The 26,509-nt window shown below is 38.2% G+C and overlaps 1 protein-coding gene across 5 annotated transcripts in view; it reads left to right on the top strand.

Moving 5' to 3' along the window:
• TTLL11 (tubulin tyrosine ligase like 11) overlaps window positions 1-26,509 on the top strand; it is a 357,854-nt gene that overhangs the window by 82,936 nt on the left and 248,409 nt on the right. For 4 of the 5 annotated variants that reach the window (XM_016185018.2, XM_060200097.1, XM_060200099.1 and 1 more), the window contains exon 3: window positions 2,528-2,661. The exons of the other annotated variant lie outside the window; for it this stretch is intronic. In XM_016185018.2, coding sequence (XP_016040504.2) covers window positions 2,528-2,661 — 134 coding nt within the window. The remainder of the gene's footprint in view (window positions 1-2,527; window positions 2,662-26,509) is intronic. 5 annotated transcript variants of the gene reach the window in all.

Genomic DNA, 26,509 nt, shown 5'->3' with positions numbered 1-26,509 from the left:
TGTGTATGTGTGTGTGTTGTGTGAGCCCTTCTGTTCTGCAGAGGGATTTCTTAAAGAGACCATTCTCCTGTGACAATGCCATTAAGTGCAAAAAATGCTACAAAATATTCTCTGTTCAGGAGGGTTCCTCTATTCCTCTATTTGGCCTGAGGTGCTACAGTGCAATTCAGTGTTAAAGCTTTTAGCTAGTACTGTAAACAAAATGTTAGTTAAATATAAGTAATAAGGTTCAAAACAATGAAATTTCGATTCACATACTTTGTATTCAACCCTGGTTCTTATACCTCAGAAATTCTAAATTCTAAATTTCATGACAAGGACGGGGGAGGAGAAAAGAAAAGAGCTTTAATTTTCCAGACTCATATGTATTTCTTGGGAAGTTCAGACCAGTGTCCTTGGTGAGTATTCTTTAATGTTAACGCATCCATGATAGAGCATAGTTCACCAGTGCTTCTTAAGCTCCTTTATTTCTTATTTAATCTTTTTCTATAGAATTCTAAGCAAGAATTAAGAACTGAGCATTGACATTATGGAACTGATATCTTTAGATTTATTGCTCTCTTTTTAATATGCTAAGGGAAGCAAGAAGCGTGTTATTAAAACCTTCATTCTCAAATATTTACCCTGTGTTTCCTCAGCATGGGAGTTTGAAGAATCCTCATTCATTTGAATGTGTCCATTTGGAATTTGTGACAATTCAGACATGCCAAGCAGACACAAAATCTTGTATTTTCTATTAAAAATAGCTTCGCTAAGCAAATTTCTGGTGTTAGGCTTGGAACTCTTTAGCCTTTTCCAAGATGAAGCCATTGTTAGTCCCCATTTTTAGTAGTGATGACATTTTCCTTAAAAATAAGCATGCTGTGTTAGCTGTTGGGCTCAGGCAAAAATTAGTTAAGTCATAGGCTCCTTGGAATATACCTAAAATAGATTTCCTAGCTTCTTCAGAAATGGAGACTCCAAATCTCATCTGCTATAGTCTTGCCTTTAGGTTCTTCTTAATTATTAAACAGTTTGTTCTGCTTTATATCTTAATGTTTTTCACTTACCAAGTTGCAGATCTTACTATGATGCCAATTTGACTTTCCTAGGCAGATAACTGTACCAATGTGTTCTGGAATGCCACCTCTCCAGAGCCCTGCCCCACTAGGGAAAGATAGAAACAGGTTGGGAGTATGGATTGACCTGCCAGTGTCCATGTCCAATGGAGAAGCAATTGCAGAAACCAGGCCTTCTAACTTCTGCACCCCATAATTTTCTTGGGTCCATACTCCCAGAGGGATAAAGATTAGGAAAGCTTCCTTCGGAGGGGATGGGATATAGAACTCTGATGGTGGGAATTGTATGGAATTGTACTCCTCTTGTCCTACACTCTTGTCAATCATTATTAAATCAATAAAAAAATAAGCATGCTAAAACTTAAAATAATTTTTGCCTATTTGCTTAAAAGTTGCTAAAAAATGTTCTCAGTTTCTTCCATTGTCAGAGTTACTAAAAATGTTACCAGAAAAAAAAAATCTCTATTCTTTTAAAATGTTTTACAAGTAAGACATCTCAATTCTCTCTGGACAAATTAATGAGATCTGATCAATGTCAGTGTCAGTAGTTTTAACAGAAGAACTCCTACAGATTCCCCTTTGCCCCCCTTAAGCTATAAATTAGGAAATGATATTTTTCATTTTCTGTCCTTTATTCAAGGAGACAGGTCTTATGCTGAAAGGTGTGTATATATTTCTGTTCTTTACCTTTAATTCTTATGAAGGATTCCAACAAAGCAACCTAATCGTGTAACCTAGAGTCCACTAGATAATATTCTCTGGAGTGTAAGATGGGAAGAATCTCAGAGGGTGGCCCCAAATTTAAAAGGATAGTAACAGTGAAGTGTAAGGTATATATACTTTTAAAAAATTTAGTTTAATTTATTTCTAAAAATAAGATAGAAAACGTCAACAAAACCATAGGATGAAGGGTAAAATCCCACACATTTCTCACCACCAGCATTCTATATCCTATCCCCTCTACTGGAAGCTTTCCTATTCTTTATCTCTATGGGAGCATGGACCCAGTATCATTATGGGATGCAGAAGGTGGAAGGTCTGGCTTCTGTAATTGCTTCTCTGCTGAACATGGATGTTGGCAGGTGGATCCATACTCCTAGCCTGTCTCTCTCTTTCCCTAGTGGGGCAGGGCTCACATACTTGTTTTTATTCATTATCTAGGGGGCTGATCAAGAATGGAATGATAAGCTAGGTGGAGACTCATTCAGATTGATGCTTCATTTTTATAAGGAGAAAAAAAATATTACCAATCTATCACTTCCAGTTTTTCATTAATTTGGTAGGTCTTTCCAAACTGTGAGTCTCACCACAGGGGGAAGAACTAACACTTTTGTTTGTTTGTTTGTTTGTTTTTACCCTATCTGAAAAAAAAAAACGAGTATGTTGGGTGGGTGGTTTTCAAAGTCCCCAATAAAGTTACAGCCAATGGCCTACTGTCGTTAAAACCTCACAGCTTCTCTTCTCCCCAGGCATGACGGAGATGGTGCGTAAAATTACTCTGAGCAGAGCAGTGAGAATCATGCAGAATCTCTTTCCTGAGGAGTACAACTTCTATCCTCGCTCATGGATTCTGCCTGACGAGTTCCAGCTCTTTGTTGCTCAGGTAGATGGCTCTCCATCCCCATGATCCTTGAATGACATTATGGCTGCAACTGTGTCCTGGGTGCTGTTTACTACTGGGGGTTGACCTTTGTCTGAGTGCTGGGTGCTAGGTTCTGAGTGTAGTGTCCTAGGAGCTGAGTCCTAAATACAGTGTTCTAGGTACCAAGGGCTGAGTTTTAGGTACTGTCTGCTGGGAACTATGTTCTGGGAGATGAGTCTTTGGTCCTGGGTACTTTGTGCTATGTCCTACAAATTACTGTATATACAACAAACATGGATGAATTTCAAAAACAATTACTTGTGTGTGTGTGTGTGTGTGTCAGAGAGAGAGAGAGAGAGGGAGAGAGAGAGAGAGAGAGAGAGAGAGAGAGGCCATGTGGGCTCAAGCCTGGAAGCATGGGAAAGTGTGTACTCTTCCAGGACTTAACTCAAAGTTCTAGTTGTTGAGCAAGTCTCTCAGTTCCTAAAAGGCACAGTTTTCTTATTCATACAATGGGGAGAAATAGTATAACTAACTCACAGGACAGGGTGAGGGTTGAAGGAAGTAGTGTGATACGTCCAGCTGCATATCTGGAACACCAGTAGAACCAATAAGGGATGTTATCATAGACATGATTTGTTGTATGCTTAGAGGAATGGCATGCAGCCTGGAACCTGTGGGCAAAGGCTTTGAAAGTTCCTAAAGAGATCCATTCAAAGAGCAACTAATGAGGCCAAGTAATGGTCCATTTGGTAGAGAGCGCCTGGGTTTGGTAGAGAGGACCCCATCCTCCGCATGTGGTGGGGAAACTTCATGAGTGGTGAAGTGGCATTATAGGTTATCTCTCTCTCTCTCTCCTCCTTCCATCTCCTTTCCTCTCTGTCTCTTTTAAAATGAAAAAAGAAAGAAAGGAAGAAAGCAAGAAAGCAAGCAAGCAAGCATGCAAGCTTGGGGGAAAAAAGAAGCAACCAAAATGGCAATTCTCCAATTTAAATTCCCCTCTGATTCTATTTCACAAAGTCCTCTGTGGTCACATATACTGCCTTGCTAGGATATGCAATGGAGCATTTGGAAACGGATTCTGGAGCAAGTATAAAGCAACATTTAGTAGGTTTCCTGCCTCAGTATGTCAGATCTACTGCTTGACCTGGAAGTGGAGCCTGATTTCCCACATTTCATATCAGACCTGGTGCCACGGGTGACCACTCCTCTAGGATTCCCATTCTGGCCTGGTCCATTGGCAGTCCCCTCCACCCCTTGCTTCAGCAGTGTCCCTGGTTCTTCACAGCTTTTGACTCCCCAGTACAGCTCCCTATACCAGCCATAGTCTGTCTGATCATGTCAAGCCTCCCCCAACCCCTCCTGCTCCCTTTTAGTTATGTAAACTGCCTGGCTGCTGCCAATACCTAACAACAACAACAATTGTTGTCACCACTCCAGACTCACTTTTTTTTTTTTTTTTCTTCAGTTAAAAAGACAGAGACAGAGCACTGAAGTGCTTCCTTCAGTGTTGTAGGGGCTAGGCTCTAACCTGGGTTGTGTTCATTATAATACAAGTGCACTATTCACATAAATTGTCTTGCTGGATATATAATCAGACGGACAAAGGATAACTAAGGCTTCAGAATCTTTGGTTGGTTTTTCTACCAAGACTTCACTGGGGCTTCCCACAAGCATGATATTACCTCTCTTGGTGGGCTTTTTGTTCCTTCTCATTTTGAAAACTGTATGTCTAACTGTTCTGTAAGGTCAAGTTTAAATGAGGTACCAACTACGGCTTTAAAATCAGATAAGTAAAAAAGACATTCCCATTATCCTCAGAAGTTCTTCTGTGCTGGTGTATTGTACCAGAGTAAAAGACTTTGATGGCAGAGGAGGACCTAGTGGGGGTTGAATTGTTATGTGGAAAACTGACAAAAGTACAAACTATTGTATTTGCCTGTTGATTGTAAACCATTAATCCCTCCAATAAAGAAAACAAAGTTCTTCTGTTCTTATTTGTAGTCACCCTTTTTAATTGCTGGTCTACACTTTGATTATAGATTAGTTTTGCCTGTTAAAGACATTCACATAAATGGAGTTGAATTGTAGTTAGTCTTTGGAGTCTCTCTCTCTCTCAGAATTACATTTTTGAGGGCTGATAAGAGAACTCACCTGGGAGGGCACCTGCTGTGTCATAAATGTGACCCAGGTTCCAGCTCAGTCCCCACTGTCCTGGGGGAAGCTTTGGTGTTGTGGTCTTTCCCCTCTCTCCTTGTTTTTGATAGGCTTTCTTTTTAACTTTTTTTAACTAGAATACTGCTCAGCTCTGGCTTATGGTGATGCGGGGGATTGAACCTGGGACTTTGGAACCTCAGGCATGAAAGTCTGCTTGCATAACCATTATGCTGTCGACCCTCTGCTGTCTCCCTGTTTTCCTGTCTCTGTCTCTCTCTCACTATGTCTGAGAAAAATTCAATCCAGAATGGTGAAACGTTGGCAATGACAAAATAATATAAAGTAATCTTGTTATTGAGATTCACCTATGTTTGTTATATATATCAGGAGTTTGTATTTTTATTGCTCGGTAGTGTTCGATTGTCTGAATATATCTCTGTTGGTTTATCTATTTGCCTTTGGGTTGTTTCCAGATTGGAAACATTATAAATAAAGCTGCCATGACTAGAAACATACAAGTCATCTTGTGGATGTTTTCATCTCTCTCAAATTACCAGGTGAATGAAATTTCTGGATTATATGACATGTATAACAACTTATAAGAAATTGCCACATTGTTTCCTGAAGTAGATATACCACTTTATCTTCCCACCTACAGTCTGTGAAAATTCTGTCTGATCTTCTTGTTGTTAATTCTTGATATTGTAACTTTCCTAGATTTTAGATATTCCAGTAGGTATGCAGTTATGTCACTTCATGATTTTTATCCTCATGACTAGACATTGAACATCTTTTCATGTATTTTTTTTATCATTTGGATATCTTCTTTTGTTGAGTGTATATACAAAACTTTTGTTCCTTTGTTTCTTCCTCTTCTTCTTTTTAAATTTAACTGTTTTATTTTTTAGTATTGGGGAGATAGCATAGTGGGTATGCAAAAAAACCTCTCATGCCTGAGACTCTGATGTCCCAGGTTCAATCCCCCACACTACAATAAGCCAGAGCTAAGCAGTGCTCTAGTGGACAAAAATTTTTTTATTTTAAGCACCTGGTTCGCATCTTTCTAATGGAATAATGTTCAAATATTCTGAATTTTATTGATAAGGGGCAGTAGATGCTTTACCACTCCAGAAGTTAATTAATTTTTTTTTGTAAAAATGTGAAGCTGCTTATTTAAAAATTCCACCTTCAATAATGAATTTGTTTCATATACATTGGCCCTCTGTAGAACAGATTTGAAAATGTCTCACTGTTCATATAAGTACATATGTGACTACTCTGATAAGCTCTATATTAGGAAATTGAGGCTGCAAAGCTAATTACCATAGATTGGGCAGCCTAAACAATAAGCATTTATTTGTTATAGTTGTGGAAACTGGAAATCTTAAGATTAGGGTGCATCACTCTAGGTCTCTGATTAGGGCCCTCCTTCTTAAGTTCTCACAAGCTCTTTCCTTTGTGTGAACACCTACAGAGAGAGCTTGTCTGCTTCTTCCCATTCCTCCTCTTTATCATCCTCTCCCTCATCCTCCTTCTTTATTGGGGGATTAATGGTTTACAGTCAAAAGTAGAATACAGTAGTTTATACATGTGTTACATTTCTAAGTTTTCCACCTTTTCATTCAACCCCTACTAGGTCTTCCTCTGCCATCATGTTCCAGGACCTGAACCCTCCCCTCATCCCAGAATCTTTTACTTTGGTGTAATACACCAACTCCAGTCCAAGTTCTGCTTTGTGTTTTCTGTTCTTATTTTCAATTTCTGTCTATGAGTGACATCATCCCATATCTATCCTTCTCTTTCTGACTTAACTCACTTAACATGATTCCTTCAAGCTCCATCCAAGATGAGGTGAAGAAGGTGAAATCACCGTTTTTAAGAGTTGAGTAGTATTCTACTTTGTATATAGACCACAACTTTCTCAGCCATTCATCTGTTATTGGACACCTGGGTTGCTTCCAGATTTTGGCTATTACAAATTGAGCTACTATGAACATAGGTATTCACAGATCTTTTTGGATGGGTCTGTTTGTTCCTTGGGATATATCCCCAGGGGAGGAACTGCAGGGTCATAGGGAAGGTCTTCTAGCCTTCTGAGAGTTCTCCAGACTGCTCTCCACAGGTGTTGGAACAATTTACATTTCTACCAGCAGTGCAGGAGGGTTCCTTTGTCCCCACATGTTGGTATGCATGAGACCCCTTCTGTTTCATTTGGTTTAAATCCCCCCTGCTTAACACTATTCTATTTACATAACCACTTCATTCTATTTACATAACCACTGTTAACAAGTACCACGCTCCCTCCAGGGCATTGGTGGTTCAGTGATAGGATTCTCGCCTGCTCCACCCCCTCCTTGTCACACTCTGATTTTCACCAGTCACTTTTCTCTCCACCCTCTCTATGTCACATCCTGTTTCCACCCTACTTGGCAAGTATATATAAAGACAGCATTGTGAGTTTTAGGGTACCTTGAGTTTAGCTTAGCTCATCTTAGATTGTGCTGCGTCCTGCATGAATAAAGAGATACTGCCTATAGCTCAACCATGAGTCCCTGGTCGTCTGTTACCCGCCCGTGAAGCCAGCCTGGCGAAAACAACATAAACCGTCGAAAACAACACCCACAACCTCTCCAGCATTTGTTGGTGCTACATTTTCTGATAATGACATTCTCACAGGAGAGAGGTGGTATCTCATTGCTGTCTTTATTTGCATTTCTCTGACAATGACTTGGAGAATTTTTTTTTAGTACTTTTTTTTTTTTTTTTGCCTCCAGGATTATTGCTGGGGCTCAGTGCCTGCACTACAAATCCACTGCTCCTGGAGGCTGTTTTGTTGCCCTTGTTGTCATCCTTGTTATTGTTGTTTTTATTGTCATTGCTGTTGTTGTTGTTGTTGGATAGGACAGAGAGAAATTGAGAGAGGAGGGAAAAAAAGAAGGGAAGAGAAAGACAGACACTTGCAGACCTGCTTCACCACCTGTGAAGTGACCCCTCTGCAGGTGGGAAGCCAGGGTCTTGAACTGCAATCCTTGTGTTGGTCCTTGCACTTCAAGCCGTGTATGCTACCACCTGACCCCCCAAATTGGAGCATTTTATTACATGTTTGTTGACTTTTTGTATCTCTTCTTTGGTGAATATTCTGTTCATATCCTCTCCATATTTTTGATGGGGTCATTTATTTTTCTGTTGCTGAGTTTGTTGAGCTCTTTATATATTTTGGTTATTAGTCTTCTGTCTGATGTATGGCATATAAAGGTCTTCTCCTATTCTGTAAATGTCTTTTTGTTTGGATGATAATGTGTGTGCTTAACCAGGTGTGCCACAACCTGGCCCCTTGTTTGGATGGTCATTTCTTTTGCTGTGCAGAAGCTTTTTAATTTGAAGTAGTTCCACTGGTTTATTTTTGTTTTAGTCTTGCTTGTAATTGGATTCATTTCACTGAAGATGCCTTTAAAATTTATATGGAAACAAGTTCTGCCAATATATTCTGTTGGGAAATTGTGAGGATGTGGTTGAGTTTGGCAGGGCTTGACTTGAGGGGACATCCATCCTCTTGTCTTATCAGACTTATTATCTACATAATCATTGTTTTGCCTGAAAGATCCCCACCCATTCCATTCCTTTGATCTATCTTCTTTCTACCCTCAAGACCCTCCCTGCTTGCAGGCTATTATTAGTCCTACCAGTTAAAACCCTCTCAACAGTTGCTAAGGAAGTTCCTATCTTTCCAGCCCCTTTTGCCTTTCTCTATCCCTTTCCTAGCCATTTCCATTTCTGACTTGCCACTTCTGGGTCCGACCTTTAAAAGCCTGGGCTCTCTGATCAATAAAGAATTGAATTGTCTTGCCACCACAAGTCTGTTCCTGAGTCATCTCCCTCACGTCATTGAATGAGTAGCAGCCCAGTCTGGCACTGGTCAAGTTCTCTCCAACCCAGAGAGTACACGCCCAGGAAGAGGCACCCTCACGCTAGCTCAGAAATATTCCTCAAAGTATTTGATAGTTTTTGGTCTAACATTCATGTTCTTGATCTATTTGGAATTTACTTTTGTGTTTGGTAAAATATAGTGGTTTAGTTTCATTCTTCTGCATGTTTCAAACCAATTTTTCCAACACCATTTGTTAAGAGACTCTCCTTTCCCCATTTAATAGTCTGGGCACCTTTGTCAAAGATTAGATGTCCATGGCTGTGGGGCTTATTTGTGGACTCTCAATTTCTATTCCACTGGTCAGTGTGTCTATTTATGTTTCAGTACGAAGCAGTTTTCATTATAATGGCCTTATAATAAAATTTGAGATCTGGGAGTGTGATGCTTCCAGTTTTGTTCTTTCTTCTCAAGGTTGTTTTGGCAATTCTAGGTCTTTTCTGGTTTCAGATAAACATTTGTAGCTTTTGTTCTATTCTCCCCCCCCCAAAAAAAATGGATGGAACCTTGATGGGGATTGTATTAACTTTGTATATAGCTCTGGGTGGTACATTCATTTTGATGATGTTAGTTCTTCCAACATGGAATTTTTCCACTCCTTGTATCTTTTTCTATTTCCTTGAATAGTGAGTGACTCATAATTTCCATTATATAAGTATTTCACTTTTTTAGTTCGATTTATTCCTAGGTATTTTATTGATTTTGCAGTTACAGTGAATGGGAGTAATTTCTGGATATCTTCTTTTTCTGACTTAGTGTTTGCATAAAGGGATGCCACTGATTTTTGTATGCTAATTTTATAACCTGATACCTTACTATATTGCCTAATAATTTCCAGAAGCTTTTATTTTTTTGCTAGACTTTTTAGGTTTTTCTAGATAATACTATCATAACATATGCAAATAGTGAGAATTTGACTTCCTCCCTTCTAATCTGTATTCCTTTGATTTTTGCTCTTGCCTGATTGCCATGGTGAGAACTTCCAATACTATGTTGAATAGTAATGGTGTTAGTGGGTAGCCCTGTCTAGTACCTGATCTAATAGGGAGTGCTTCTAGTTATTCACCATTGAGTGTGATGCTGGCTGTAGGTTTGCTGTATATGGACTCCATTATCTTAAGGAATTTTCCATCTATTCCCATTTGTTGTAGAGTTTTGATCATGAAGGGACGTTGTGCTTTGTTAATGGCTTTCTGGGCATCTACTGATATAGTCATGTGGTTTTTGGTCTAGCTTTTATTGATATGTTGGATCACATCGATTCACTAATGTATATTAAACTAACCTTGCATCACTGGGATAAACCCCACTTGGTCATGGTGAACATTTTTCTGTATCCAGTTGGCTACAGTTTTGTTCAGTACTTTACTATCTATGTTCATGAGAGATATTGGTCTGTAGATTTCTTTTTTTGTTGAATCCCTGTCTGCTTTTGGTATCAGGGTAATGTTGGCCTCATAGAAGCTGGAAGGGAGTGTTCCTGTGTCTTCAATCATTGAAAAGAGCTTTAGAAGTAGAGGTACTTACTCTTTGTTGAAGGTTTTGTAGAATTCATTTGTAAAAGCATCTGGTCCAAGACTTTCATTGTTGGGAAGGCTTTTGATAACTGTTTCAATTTCTTTGGCTGTGATTGGCCTGTTCATATTTTCTAGTTCCTCTTTATTTAATTTTGGACATTTGTAGGTATCTAGGAACTCATTCATTTCTTCCAGGTTCTCGAGCATAGTGGCATATAGTTGTTCATAGAAGCCTTACATGATACGTTGAATTTCTGTGGTTTCTGTTGTGATACCTCCTTTTTCATTTACAATCCTACTTATTTGAATCTTCTAATATTTTTAGTGAGTATGGATAAGGGTTTGTCAATTTTGTTTACTCTTTCAAATAACCAACAGTTAGCTTCATTGATCTTTTTTTATGGTTCTCGTTTTTGATGTTATTTATTTCTGCCCTAATTTTAGTTATATCAGTCCTGGTTGCTTTAGGAATCCTTTGTTCATCTTTTTATACATCTTTTAGGTATGCAAGCAGGTTGTTTATTGAGCTTTTTTGTTTTTGTTTTCAAATGTGTGCTTGTATGGCTATGAACTTCCCTCTCAGTATTGTCTTAGCTGTGTCCCAAATATTCTGATAGTTTGGGCCTTCATTTTCATTGGTTTCTCAAAACATTTTAATTTCTTCCTTAATTTCCTCTTTGACCCAGTAGTTGTTAAGTAGTGTACTGTTGAGTTTTCATGTTTTGGGACATTTACTAATTTTTTTTTCTTTTGTTGTTAAGTGTTAATTCCACTGTGGTCTGAGAAGATGCTTAGGATGATTTCAATGCTCTTGAATTTGTTGACACTGTCTTTGTGGCCTAACATATGGTCTATCCTTGAGAATTTACCACATGGACTTGAATAGAATGTGTATTCCAGTTTCTTGGGGTGAATGACTTTGAAAATGTCTAACAGTTCTAATTTATCTATCTCTTCATTTAATTTCCCCATTTCTTTATTAACTTTCTTCCTAGATAATCTGTCAAGTTGAGAGAGTGGGGTGTTGAAGTCTCCTACTATTACTGTGTTGCTACTGATATATTGCTGTAGCTCCTTCAATAGATGTTTGATGTACTTAGATGACCCCTCGCTGAGTGCATAGATGTCAATAATTATTAACTCCTCTTGGTTGACTGATCCTCTGAGCATTAAATAGTGTCCATATCCAGCTTTTATTACTTTACTTATTTTAAAGTATTGTATCAGATATAAGAATTGCTGTTCCTACCCTTTGTGTGGCTTATTAGCTTGTATAATAGTTTTCCATTCTTTCATTTTGAGTCTATGTTTGTCTTGTTGAGTTAGGTGGGATTCTTGCAAACAACAAATGGTTCTGATCAATCTTCCTACTCTGTGACTTTTAATAGGTGAATTCAGGCCATTGACATTTATTTACATTATAGATTTAAGATATTTTAATGCCATTAATGCCATTCTAATATATGACATGTTTTTGGTGATGTTGTCATTGTTTATAGGAGACCTATTAGAAATCCTTACAGGGCAAGCTTGATGATAGTTGATTCTCTCAACTGTTTTTTGTCTGAGAAGGTTTTTATACCTTCATCTAATCTGAATGCCACTCTAGCAGGATACAGTAGTGTCGGTTGAAAACTTTTCTCATTGAGCACTCGATATATATCTTACCATTCTCTTTTGGCCGTTAGAGTTTGTGGGTATAAATCTGCTGATAATCTTATGGGTTTTCTTCTGTATGTAACTTTGTTTTTCACTTGCAGCCTTCAGGATCCTTTCTTTATCCTTATTTCTTTTCATTCTAAATATGATGTGTCTTGGTGTCTTTAAGTCTGGGTCAACTCTATTTGGGACTCTCTGATATTCTTAAACCTTTATGTCCTTTATGTTGTTTAGAGTAAGGAAGTTCTCATTTATTATGTTCTATAGAATGCTTTCTTCCCCTCCCTCTCTTTCTTCCTCTGGCTAGCCAATAATGCATATATTACCTCTATTGAGACTATCCCATATTAGTCTTACTGGTTTTAGTATCTCTTAGTCTCTTAGTCTTTTTTAGTTATCTTACTTCTTTCTTAGTTTTCTCTAATTCATCCTCAATCTTGCTAATTCTGTTATCTGCTTCAGTTATACTGCTCTTGCTCCCCTCAGCTATTTTCTGTAGTTCAACTATTTTTTTTTACCCTGTTATGATATTGTATTAGCTTGTTCAGCTAGTTCTGCTCTTAGCCCAGCTATTTCAGCTTTCAGCTCTCTAATTATCTTGAAATAGTTGGTGTTTTCTTTGAGTCTCTATGTTTTTTTCCCCATTTCTGATGATATTATCTTCAAAAGCTTTTCTCTCTCTTGTGATTATTGCATTGATTAGTATTTGGATGTTGTTCTCATTCTTATTTGTTTCTATCTGTTTGGGATTTCTTTCTAAGCTTTTTTTTCTTGTTCATTTCTCCAATGTTTCTTTTTGTTTTGACCATTATATTTGGTGTGTTATGAAATTTACACAAATTTCCTTGGTTTTGATGTGTATGAGGTAGTTTCTGGTCACCTGGTTCCTGGATCCCTGAAGCTAGTCACCTTTGGCCTTTGGTGGAGTGGGTGGACCTGTTAGTTTAATGTTGACACAGCTGTTTTGGGAAGATGGCAGGTACGGTCTCTTGTTTTCAAATTGGAAAAGTGAATGATTGGAACAGCAAGACAGTACCTTCTTATGCTGAGTAAAGCTTCTACAGTCTTGAAGGGTCCCTCTTTCACTACTTTTCAATCCACTGATCACACTTTCCTGGAGTGACTTGTGTCTAACTAAAGTACTTAAGAGTACACATTTGTTTGTTTTTTTTTTAATTTTATTTACTTATTTATTATTGGATAGAGACAGAGATAAATTGAGATGGGAGGGGAAGGTAGACAGGGAGAGAGGCAGAGCAGCCCTGCTTCGGCACTTGTGAAGCTTTCCCCCTGCAGGTGGGGACCAGGGGCTTGAACGTGGGTCCTTGTGCACTGTAATGTGTGCACTTAACCAGATGTGCCACAGCCTGGCCCCTTGTTTTTTTTTTTTTTTTCTCAACAGTTTGTTTGTTTTCTTTCTCAACCCTGAGGTGAAGTACAGTGGCTGTTAAACCTTTGTTATGTTGACAGTAGATTGTCTGTGATTTATCTTCCCTGTGGACTATGTGAGCCTATGCCAGAGGGCTTTTTTAACTATAAGTAGCTTTTTGTTGTTGTTGTTGTTTTTTGTTTTTTAGCTTAATCACTTACTGGTGACCAAGAGACAAAACAAGGCAGAGGATAGATATGGCAGTGGTTATACAAAGAGACTTCCAAGCCTGGTGGTCAAAATTCCCAGGCCTGATCCCCTACTCCACTGCCAAACAGAACTGAGCAGTGCTGTGCAGCATAGCAAGTCCCCAAAGAATCTCTGGTTGCACTCTGTAGAGTCTTCAAGTAATTCTTCGCTATTCCTCCCAGTCTATCAGGACATCTATGCAAAAAGGCTCCTATTCCACATCCACACCTTGGGGTCACTGGGAGGGGAGATTTTATTCTGAGTAACTGGCCAGTTCTGTGCCCTTGATTTCAATAGAGGGTTTCTCTACTGCTGTTCCAGCCTCTGAGGGGCAACAGCAAAAGAGACTTAGAACCCACGGTTCCCTTTGGAACATAACTAAAATAGGCCTACTAACTTGTGTACAGAATGGAGACACCCCCGCCCCCCAACTCATCATCTGAACTATTCCAGCCTTTAGGATTATGATTAGTCAACAATTTGTTTGGCTTTATATGTTAACTCTTTTTTCAGCCACCAGGTTCCAGATGCTAATATGATGCCAACTGGACTTCCCTGGGTAGACGACCTCACCAATGTGTCCTGGAGCCCCGCTTCCCCAGAGCCCTGCCCCACTAGAGGAAGAGAGAGACAGACTGGGAGTATGTATCGACCTGCCAATGCCCATGTTCAGCTGGGAAGCAATTACAGAAGCCAGACCCTCCACCTTCTGCACCCCATAATGATCCAAACCCTCTTATCCTGTGGTTTTTGTCACTGTTTCCATTTTATAAATAAAAATTTTAAAAAAATAGCCCACTGTTATAAATTGGTGAGTCAAGTGATTTTTTTCCCCCAGGATCATTATGGGGTGCAGAAGGTGGAAGGTCTGGCTTCTGTAATTGCTTCCCAGCTGAACATGGGCATTGGCAGGTCAATCCATACTCTCAGCCTGTCTCTCTCTTTCCTTAGTGGGACAAGGCTCTGGGGAGGTGGGGCTCCAGAACACATTGGTGGGGCCATCTGCCCAGGGAAGTCAGGTTGGCATCATGGTAGCACCTGGAAACTGGTGGCAGAAGCTGAAATGTTGACATTCCACACCTGACATCTCCAGACACGGTCTGAAGTGAAACATGCTGAGGTTGTACTGGTTGCTTAGGCTGGGATCAGCAGATGCAGTGGAGGAATAACATCATTGCAAGACTGGCCAGCTCCTCATGGGGCGCGAGCGCTTCCACACTACGATCATCATCTCTGGCATTATGCTATTCCACTGCAGAATACTGTGCCCCAGTATGGTTCTGTAGCCCCCATGTCCACTTGGTCGATTCCAAATTATATTCCTCCATGAGGATAATTTCTGGAACCATCCGTTCCACCCCGGTTCCATGGCTGCCAGTTCTTAGCAACATCGCCCCGCCAGATATTCGTCGGGATGCGGCATCATCTAAGTTCATTTCCCACGTCTACGCTCGACCGGACCTGCCAATATACGCGGATATCTTCGCCCACCCTGTTCAACGCTTGACGTCTCGTCACCCAATCTGGTCCCCTATGCCTACACTGAACTTCTCTGTTCCAGTCTCTTGGAAACAGAGCTGGCAGTCAGCTGAGGTAAAGAACAAACACCTCATCACAGACCCCTGCAAGCGTCAACCCGGCTTTGACCTAGCACGTTATGATTGGGCCCTCCTCAATCGCTATCGAACAGGCCATGGCTGGTGTGCCGCTATGTTCCATCGCTGGGGAGCCAGAGACGACCCGAACTGCCCCTGTGGCTACAGACAGACTATGACCCACATAGTCAATGACTGCCACCTCTCCAGATTCAAAGGAGGTCTCGAAACTTTACATCAGGCTCAACCTGATGCTGTTGTCTGGCTACGGAAGAAGGGCAAACGCTAGAAGAAGAAGCAGATGTAGTATCAGTTGGTATGAATTGAGAGAAGCATGTAGGAAAGTGCATCCTTTGTTTCTTTTAAGTCATTTTTTAAATTTATGATTAAAAGCGGCATACAAGATTGTAAGATTATAGGATATAATTCCACACTGTACCAACTACTAAGCTTCTCTCTCTCTCTCGCTTTCTCTCTTTTTCTTTTCTTTTTGATAGTTTGCTTTTTCTTTGATAGGACAGAGAGAAATTGAGATAAGAGGGGGAGTTAGATTAAGGAGGAGGGTCAGCTGCAGTACTTGCTTCACTGCTAATGAAGCTTCCCCCCTTGCAGGTGAAGACTAGAGGTTTGAACTCTAGAGGCTCATGGTACATGGGCTTTCAACTAGATGCACCACCAGCAAGCCCCCCTCTATTTATTTGTTTGTTTGTTTATCATAGCACTGCTTGGCTTTGTGTGTGGGGGGCTTGAATTTGGAAACTCAGAGCCTCAGGCATGAGACTTTTTGCATAATAATTTTTATTCTATCTCCCCCACCACAATGGAACTTGTTTTTGAATTTCTTTGTTGGGGGATTATTACTGTTTACAGTCAACAGTAAAATACAATAGTTTATACATGTGTAACATTTCTCAGTTTTCACATTTCCGTTCAACTGCTACTAGTTCCTCCTCTGCCATCATGCTCCAGGACCTGAACCTCCCCCCACACCCCCTCACCCCATATTATTTTCCAATACACCAACTATTATTTTCAATGCACCAACTCCAGTCCAAGTTCTGCATTGTGTTTTCCCTTCTGTTGTTTTTCAACTTCTGTCTATGTATGAGATCATCCCATATTCTTCCTTCTTTTCAGTTCCATTGTTTTAATGTGGAAGCCAAGGTTTCTTTCCATTTGCTTGATAGCACCAACCTGAAGTCTGTTTTCTTAATCTTTATCTTAAAAGGAAGAGTTGAGGAGAGAGGAAGAGACAGAGAGTAGAGACACCACAATTCTGCTTCACTGGTGCTGACCATGATGCTCTCACATGGTTCCCTTTATGTATTCTGGATTCATACCCTTAAGAGTAGTATGATGTCTACATATATATACTGAGAACACTTCATTGCAATTAATATTTTCAAAGTTTTAACACTGGATTTTAAAAAGTTTTTGTTGTTGTTGTTGCCCCTAGGGTTATTACTGTGACTCAGTACCTACTTGGCAAACCCACTGCTACTGGTAGTCACCTTTTCTTTTCTTCTTCTTCTTCTTCTTTTTTTTTTTTTTAACAATCACTAGTGCCTATGACTGAGAGCTAGATTTGGGATTCTCTCTAGTGAAAGAATCTATAGGCACTTTGCTATTTATTTCATTTGTTTTATTTTATTTTATTTCGTTTTATTTTACCAGAGCATTGTTCAGCTCTGGTTCTTGATTGATGGGGATTGAACTTGACACATCTTGTGCCTCAGGCATGAAAGTTTCTTTGCATAGTTGTTGTACTACCTTCTACACTTTTTTTTTTTAATTGAGAAGACAAATTGAGAGGGGCGGGGAGAAAGAGATGTAGATAGATGATAGATAGATAGATAGATAGATAGATAGACAGACAGACATGCAGACTTAGTTCACCACTCACGAAGCCCCTCCTCTCTTGCTGATGGGGAGTGGGAGTTTAAACCTGGGTCCTTGTGTATGGTGGGTGGTGTGTGGGCTCAAGTGGGTGCACCACCACCAAGCCTCAACACTAACTTTTTCGCCATGTGCACTTAACTCGCTGCACTACCGCCCAACTCCCACAACACTAACTTTTTAAAAACGCGTTTAGAGAGATTTAGTTTTGAATTTTGATATTAAATTTAGTGATTTTTCTTTTATAGTCTGTGCCTTTTATATGATGTCTAAGACATTGCTGCCTAGAACACATGAAGATTTTACTCTATGACTTTTTTCCCCCTCATTATACAAGCTTTAGTTTTAACTTCACCTTTTGGTCTATGATCCATTTCAAGTGGGTTTTATGATCAGACTTGAGCAATTTTTTTTTTCCTATTTGTATAGTCAGTTTTAGCACCTTTTGTTGAAATTTTTATTATCCCCACACACACACTGAATTGCTTTAGCATCATTGTTAAAAACTAATTGACCTGTTTATATTTTCATATGTTTCTGGACCTGTTTTGGTACATTAATCTGTACATTTACTCTTAAGCTAAAACCCAACATTATCTTAATTACTAAGCTTTATAGTCAGTCTTGAAATCTTGTGCAAATCTTCCCACTTTATCTTCAGTATTATTTTGGCTATACTTTGAATTTCTATGTCAGTTTTGTAATAAGTTTTTTCATTTCTACAAAGAAGCTTTGAGGGGTTTGATTGGTATTGCACTGAGTCTCAGATCACTGGAAGACAGTTGACATCTTAATAATGAAGCCATTTAATGCACAACTTTAATCTCAATTTATTTGTGTCTTCCTTAACTTGTTTTAGCAGTCTTTTGTAGTTTCAAAGTACATAGCTTGCATACATTTTGTTAAAAATCACCCTTATTTTCATTTATGCAATTGTAAATGTTATTTTTTGATATTCACTTTCTAGTTGTTTCAAATATATAGGTATCTGGACTTACTCTTACATTTTGAACTTCTATCATAGGCTTTGCTCAATTTCCTTTTTCTAGAAGTTTTACTGATTTGTAAGGATTTACTATGCAGGCAAGTCAATCTATGAATAAGCATATTTCTCTTCCTAATAAATATGTCTTTATTTCTTTTTGTTTTTGAACTGCATTGGGCTAGGCTCCAGTACAGTGTCATGTAGAAATATTTTGAATGGACATTTTTGCTGTGTTCCCAGTCTTGGGCGGAAAGCACATAGCCTTTTGCTGTTACATATGATGCTTAAGTTGTTTACAGATTCACTTTACCTTATTGAAGGAGTAGCCTCTATAACTTAAAAGTTTTTTCACCATAAGTTGGTACTTAATATGATGATTCACACTGGTGGATTTTTGATTATTAAACCTTACCTTCCTGATATAAGTCTCATTGCTTAAGAAGTATGGTCTTTTTTAATATATCTGATGTTTTGCTAGGAATTGTGCTTTTGTTCAAGAGGTATGCTGGTATGTGCTGTCTTTGGCTTTGTATCTTATTAAAAGCCTTATTAAATACAATGACAAATGTTTCTTACTCTTTTTTTAAAAAAAAATTGTGCATAGAATTGTTATTATTTCTTTTTAAGATGTTTGATGTACTGGCATATCCTGGGAATGTTTTAAGTTATGGTTAATTTATATATAAAAAAACTACCTATTGCACTTACTGTTGAATATAAAACATTAATTCCCCTTTAATAAAGAAATTAAAAAAAAACTACAATAATCTGTGTCTCAGGAAATCAGTTCCAAGTTGAGGAATTCACTGACAAATTTTAAACAATAGTACTTTTTTAATGCTTCTGAGAGATGTGATTTTATTTTATTGTAAATGTTGGTACTTTGTGTCTTCCCATGATTATTTTGAAGTTCTGTCATTGACTTGATGATTTCATCATTTATGTGTTAACATTCCTTGTTCTGAAGTTGACTCTACCTGATATTAAATAAAATAATTTTTTTGTGTAGTTGGGGTTTCATTGTTCTGGGTTGACTATTTCAGATACTTGGAGAGAGAGAAACACACACAGAGAAACAGAAACACACACACACACACACACACACACACACACAGAGGAGAGAGAAAAAGAGATCACAGCACTGAGACTTCTCTTAGCGCAGTAGTAATCTCATGTAATGTCCTGTGAATTGACCCTGAGTAATGCTCAAGACAGCCTTCACAGGTGAGTGAGCCTATGGTCCAACTCCTGGTATCAAAATATAAAAATACTTTCAGGTTTTGTTTGTTTGTTTGCCTAGAATCTCAATTCATTTATTTTTAATCTGCACTTTAAAAATGAGCTTCTTTTTGATAGCATAAAACTGAGTTATGGTCTTTCACCTAGCTAGACTATCCCTATTTGTTAATTGGCTAGCATGGCCCACTTATACTTAATACAACAAATATTACTGGATTCAAGTTTACCATCTTAAAAAGGATACCATCTTGCTAATTCTTTTCTATTTATTTCTACATTTGGATTGACTATTTTAGTTTTATTTTAATCCCTTTTTGCACTTATTTGCTATATCTTGTTTTAAAAGACTTTTAGTTTTCTAGAGTCTAAGGTTTATAATTCATATTTTATTAATACATTTACCAGAAAGTATTACATACTTTGAATAAAATATAAGTACCTTATAAGAGTATATACTTTTATTCCTATCTTCATCTTTTATAATATTATCATATATTTTTATGTTATAAATCCCACAACACAGTACTCTTATTTTTTCTTGAAAAGTTAGTTATATTAAAGAAACTCAAAAATGAGTATATTTGTCTTATGCCTATATATTTATATTTACAGCATTTTTCATTCCTTTTTGTGACTTTTGCAATACACTTGGGAATTTTCTTTCAATATGAATAATTTTCTTTATTATATTTATTGTTGTGTAGTTTTTTTGTTTTTTTGTTTGTTTTTCCAGAGTACTGTTCAGCTCTGGTTTTTTGTTTGTTTTTTCCAGAGCACTGTTCAGCTGTTTTTTTTAAATTTTTTTTATATTTATTTATTTATTTTCCCTTTTGTTGCCCTTGTTGTTTAACACTGTTGTGGTTATTATTGTTGTTGTTATTGATGGATAGGAAAGAGAGAAATGGAGAGAGATGGGAAAGACAGAGACGGGGAGAGAAGGATAGACACCTGCAGACCTGCTTCACCGCTTGTGACGCGACCCCCCTGCAGGTGGGGAGCTGGGGGCTCGAACCAGGATCCTTAAGCCGGTTCTTGTGCTTTGTGCCACGTGCGCTTAACCCGCTGCACCACCGCCTGACTCCCCTGTTGTATAGTTCTTATCATGACAAATTCTCTGTTTTTGTTTGTTTGAAAATGTTCTTATTGTACCCTCAGTTTTAAAACTGTTTTTGAAATAATGCTAGAGTTACAAAAAAGATGCAAAAATTATATATGGAGAGTTCCTTCACTTGGCTTCTTCTAATACTTATATCATATACAATTACCAAAACTAGGAAGTTAGTATTGATAAAATTAATATTGATAAAATGCTAGATAGTCTACACAGCTCACACTTTATTTTTACTTTCTCCCATCGTCTTACTAATGTCTTTTCTTTTCTCCAGAGCACCACTGAGCTCTAGTTTATGGCAGTGTGAGGGATTGAACCTGGGACTTTGGAGCCTCAGGCATGAGAGTCTACCTGCATAACCGTTAGGCTATCTCCCCCACCCCTACTAATGTCCTTTTACAGTGGCAGGATCCCAATCTGTGTTCCTTCACTGAATATAGCTGCCATTTCTCTAGTCTCCTCCAAGCTGAAATGGTTCCCTTAGCCTGTCTTTCATTGCCTTGACTTTTTGGAAAAGAAACCAGTTGTTTTTTCAATTTTTATAATATCGTTCAACTTAGTTTTTTCAGACTAGTCTCATGATTAGATTCAGATGACATATTCTTGGATATAATACCCCAGAGTTATGTTGTGACCTTCTCAGTGCAGCATATTAGAAGGTACATAATGTTATGATGTCTTAGTTGTGGTGAGTTTTCATCATTTAGCTAAGGTATTATTTGCTGGGTTTCTGTACTATTAAGTTATCACAGCATCCTTCCTCTTTATAATCATGAGATATCTTGAGAAATATTTTGAGGGTATGTGGCTAATTTATCTCATTCTTAAAACATTTTTAATTAATATGTAATAAACTAAAATGATCTAAAGTATGCAGTTTAATATATGTAAACACTTGTGAAAGTCACCACAATCAGGGTAATAAATATATTCATCACTCAAAATTGATGCTACATGTCCCACTGTAATGCTTCCTTTCTTCCTCTCATTGCCCTCAACTTCCCATTGCCTGGCAACTGTGGATCTGATTTCTCTCAAGATTACACTTTCTACAATTTTATATAAATAGAATCATTTAGCAGGTACTGTTTCTCTTTATTGTTCTGGTCTGACTTTTTCTCAGCATAATATTTTGAGATTCATCTACATTGCCACATTCATCATCACTTTTTTCCACTTTTATTATTGAAGGGCACTCCTTTGAATGCATACAGTTTGCTTATACCTTCAACTGATGAATACTGATGAATAGTTGGCTGATTCTGGTCTTTGGCAGTTACAATAAAGATACTATGAATGCCCTTGTGTATGTTCTTGTGTGGATATGTGTTTTCATTCCTCTTGAGTAAGTCCTCAGGTCATATAGTAGTTGTACATTTGTTTTTTTTTTTAAAGAAAATACCAGTTGTTTTCCAATGTGATTGACGTTTTATATTCTCATCAGCGATGTATGAGTTTTCTAATTGTTTCATTTCCTTGCCAGCAGCTGGTAAAAATCTTATTATTTTATTATTTTTACCAGAGCACTGCTCAGCCTGGTTTATGACTGTGCAGAAGGTTAAAACTGGGAGTTCAGAGCCTCAGGTTGAAACTGGGATTTTAGAGCCTCAGGCCTGAATGTCTTCTGTATGACCATTATGCTGTGTCCCTAGTTCTGGTAATAGTTTTCTTAATTGTAGTTATTCTAACAGGTGTGTAGTGTTTCTTCACTGGTTTAATTAAAAAAAATTATTTATTTATTTATTCCCTTTTGTTGCCCTTGTTTTATTGTTGTAGTTATTGTTGTTGTTGGATAGGACAGAGAGAAATGGAGAGAGGAGGGAAAGACAGAGAGGGCAGAGAAAGATAGACACCTGCAGACCTGCTTCACCATCTGTGAAGCGACTCCTCTGCAGGTGGGAAGCCTGGGGCTCGAACTGGGATTCTTCTACCCGTCCTTGTGCTTTGTGCCACTTGCGCTTAACCTGCTGCACTACCGCCCAACTCCCCTGTTTAAAATTTTTATTTCTTTAATTATTAATGATTTTGAATACCTTATTATGTGCTTACTTGTCATTTAAATATACTTTGAATGTGGTCAGTTAAACTCATGGAAGCAGCACTCTTACATACGAGCTGGGGAGACAACATAATGATCATGCAAAAGACTTCCATGCCTGAGGCTCTGAAGTCCCAGATTCAATCCCCCACACCACCATAACCTAGAGTTCACTCTCTCATTAAAATAAAATAAATTTAAAAAGAAAAGAATTCATATATGCTGGGTTGATTGCAAGTTATATGTATGTTTTTTGCTTATTTGGAATTGATGGCCCTGCATTGATCAAGGGTAAACTGTACTTTATTTTTTCTAAGTTTTTAAATTATTATTATTATTATTATTTCATTAGGAATATAGTTTCTTCTCACTTCTGTGACCAAAGGTCTGTGTCCCCACCCCCACCCACTTAGATAACCATAGCTTACGATAGCTCTCTCACAGTCTTAGATATAGGTTGGCATTTTTTCAGATTTGTATGCTCAGTTCTTTTTTCTTTTTATTTATTACTTATTTATTATCGGATAGAGACAGAGGAATTGAGAGGGGAGAGGGAGACAGAAAGTGAGACAGAGAGACATCTGCAGCCCTCTCAGGAAGCTTTCTCCCTGCAGGTGAGGACCAGGGGCTTGAACTCAGGTCCTTGCGCACTGTAATGTGTACACTTTTAACCAGGTGCACCACTGCCTGGCCCCTATGCTCAATTCTTTATATTCCACATATGAGTGAAACCATCCTGCAGTCATCCCTTCCTTCCTTACTTCCTTCTTTCACTAAGCATAATCTTCTCCAATTCCATCTACTTTATGCCAAAGGATGCAATATCATTTTTTATTGCTGATTAATATTCTAATGGTATATGTCCCATAACATTTTTATCCAGTCATCTGTACAAGAGCACTTTGGTTGTTTCCAGATTTTGGCTACTGTGATTATTACCACTATGAACATGGGAGTGCATATATGCCTTTGGATAATTATTACTGTATCTTTTGGGTAAATGCCTACTAGTGGAATTGCTGGATCATAAGGTATTTGCATTTGTGTTTGTTCAGGGATTCTCCATCCTGTTCTCTATAATGTCTGCACCAATTTGCACCCCCACCAGCAGTGTAGTAGAGTTCTCTCTGCATATCCTCTCCAACATTTATCTTCTCTTGTTTTATTGATGAAACCCATTCACACAGGTGTGAGGTGGAATCTCAGTGTGGTTTTAATTGGCATTTCTCCAGTGATGAGTGACATTTTCACATGTCTGTGGATCATGTGTATCTCCTCTTTAGAGAACTGTCTATTTATATCTTTTGTCCATTTTTATTGGGTTCTTTTTGTTGAGCTATATGAGTTGTTTATAGATGTTTGTTGTCAACTGCTTGTCTAAAGTGCAATGTGCAAATATCTTTTCCATTTGCTATATCTTTATCCTTATGGAATTTTCTTTTGATGTGTAGAAGCTTTTAAATTTGATATAGTTTTGTTTGTTTATTCTTGGTTTTGTTTCCTTTACCCATGACATCTTTGATGTTATGCTCCTGAAATGTTTCACCAATATATTCTTCTATGTATTTTTAGTTCCAGGTCTAATAGCTAGATTTTTTTAAAATCAAATTTGAGCTAATTTTGGTGCATGGTGTTAAGTGGTAGTCTAGTTTCATTTTTCTACATGTGGTTGTCCAATTCACCCAGCAACATTTGTTGAAGAAACTTTCTATTCCCCATTGGGTGATTTTGGCCCTTTTATCATATATAATATGCGCATGTGGACTTAGTTCTGGCTCTCTGTCCTGTTCTATTGGTCCATATGTCCATATTTGTTCCAATACATCGATGCTTTAACTACTATTGCTTTGTAGCATAAACTGAAGTTGGAAATTGTGATGTCTCCATTTTCTTCTTTTTCCTCAGGAGTGTGTCTGCTATTTTTTTTTTTAAATAGTTCCACACGATTTTTTTTTGGATAAGTTGTTCAGTTTACTTGGGATTTTAATAGGGAGTGCAACTGAATCTATAGATTGCTTTTGGCAGGACTCATTTTAACAATTTTTATTCTTCTAATCCATGAACAGGGGATGTTCTTTGATTTCTTTGTGTCATCCTCTATTTCTTTTCACAATGTCTTACAGTTTTCATTGAAAAGGCCCATTACTTCCTTTGTCAGATTTATTTCTATGTATTTTAGCTAGTTCTTTTATTTGTTTTCGAAGTAAACTTGATTAGCAAAGCTATAAAACTACATCCACAGGAATCGGGCAGTAGCGCAATGTGCAGTGGGTTAAGAGCACATGGCACGAAGCACAAGGACCAGTGTAAGGATCCTGGTTCGAGCTCCTGGATCCCCACCTGCAGGGGAGTCCCTTCACAAGTGGTGAAGCAGGTCTGCAGGTGTCTGTCTTTTCTCTCCTTCTCTCTGTCTTTCCCTCCTCTTTCCTCTCTGCCCTATCTAACAATGACATCAATAACAACAACAATAAGGGCAACAAAAGGGAAAATAAAAAAATAATATAAAGACATTTAAAAAAAACACCAAAAACTACATCCACAACCAAAGTACTGATATCCCTCAACCAAAGTCTGTTGGATTTCACTACACCTGGGTAGACATTTTCACTCTTTTTATGAGAGAGAGAGAGAGAGAGAGAGAGAGGTATTACACAGTACCAGAACTCCATCTAGTGTTACCTATATGGTGCCAATGCTTGAACCTAGGCCACATGGCAAATATACTCCTTACTCAGTGAATTATCTTTTGTCTTTGTACTTACTATGTTTTTTATTACTTTGTTTAAATCCACATTTTCCATTTGGTATTATTTTCCTTTTGCTGAAAGAGCTTTCTTGGGGCTACCTGGTGATGCACCCACTTGAGTGAACACATTACCATGTGCAAGGACCCTGGTTCAAGCCCCTGGTACTGACCTACAGGAGGGAAACTTCACAAGCAGTAAAGTGGGACTGTAGGTGTCTGTCTCTCTTTCTCTCTGTCTCTCCCTCTCCTCTCAATTTATCTCTATGCTATCAAGTAAAAGAGGTGGTGGTGGAAGCAGTGGATTCATAGTGCTGGCACCAAGCCCCAGTAATAACCATGGTGGCAATTAAAAAAGGGGGTTCTTTCTTTTAGCATTTCTGGTAGTGAGAATATCTTGTTTGTGAGTTTTTTCAGTGTTTTAATTTAATTTAATTTCTTTTTAAAAAGATTTTAAGAAACATTTTATTTATTATTGGATAGAGACAGAGATAAATTGAGAGGAGGAGGGCCTAGAGAGGGAGAGAGACAGACACCTGCAGCCCTGCTTCACCACTTGTGAAGCTTCCCCATAGTAGGTGGGGACCAAGGGCTTGAACCCAGGTTCTTGCACATTGTAATGAGTGCACTTAACCAGGTGCACCACCATTTGGTCCCTTCAATCCTTCATTGTTTGTATTTATTTTCTTCTTCTCTTCTTTCTTTCTTCTTTTTTTAAATTTTTATTTATAAATAGGAAACACTGACAAAAACCATAGGATAAGAGGGGTACAACAACACACAGTTCCTATTCCCTCTCTGATAGCTTTCCTATTATTTAATCTTCTGGGAGGTTTTTTTTTTTCTGATTTAATATTGATGTACAAAATTATAAGAGAACAGGGATATAACTCCATGCCATTCCCACCACCAGAGTTCTGGACCCCCAATCCCTCTACTGGAAGCTATAGTAGTTCTCCCAAGGTTGCAGATATGGGTTAACTGTTATTTCTACAACTATCTGTCTATATTTGTATATATTTGCCTCCCCTCTTTTTAAGGTCCCATCTCTTTTCCTTTCTAAGTCACACATACGGCTATTATTACATCCAAATGTCTCTCCTTTTTTCCTCCTCTCTGGTTCCTGATGGAGTTGGAATTCAGAGCCCTTTCATCATCTTCCCCCTGTCATTTCTCCTCCACTGGGAATATGGATCAAAATTATTTTTGGGGTGCAGAAGTTGGGAGTTCTGGCTCCTGTAATTGCTTCTCCACTGTATGGGAATTGGCAGGTTGATCCATACCCCCAACTATTTTTGTATTTCTTCAAATTCATTTTGCCTTGAGTTTTGAGAGGATTTTTCTCCAGATACAGAATTTTAGGTTAGCTTCCTCCCCTCCCCCGCC

This window comes from Erinaceus europaeus, chromosome 10, assembly GCF_950295315.1.
Source record: "Erinaceus europaeus chromosome 10, mEriEur2.1, whole genome shotgun sequence".
Taxonomy (NCBI): domain Eukaryota; kingdom Metazoa; phylum Chordata; class Mammalia; order Eulipotyphla; family Erinaceidae; genus Erinaceus; species Erinaceus europaeus.
This window is presented reverse-complemented; position numbering and strand designations above follow the sequence as displayed.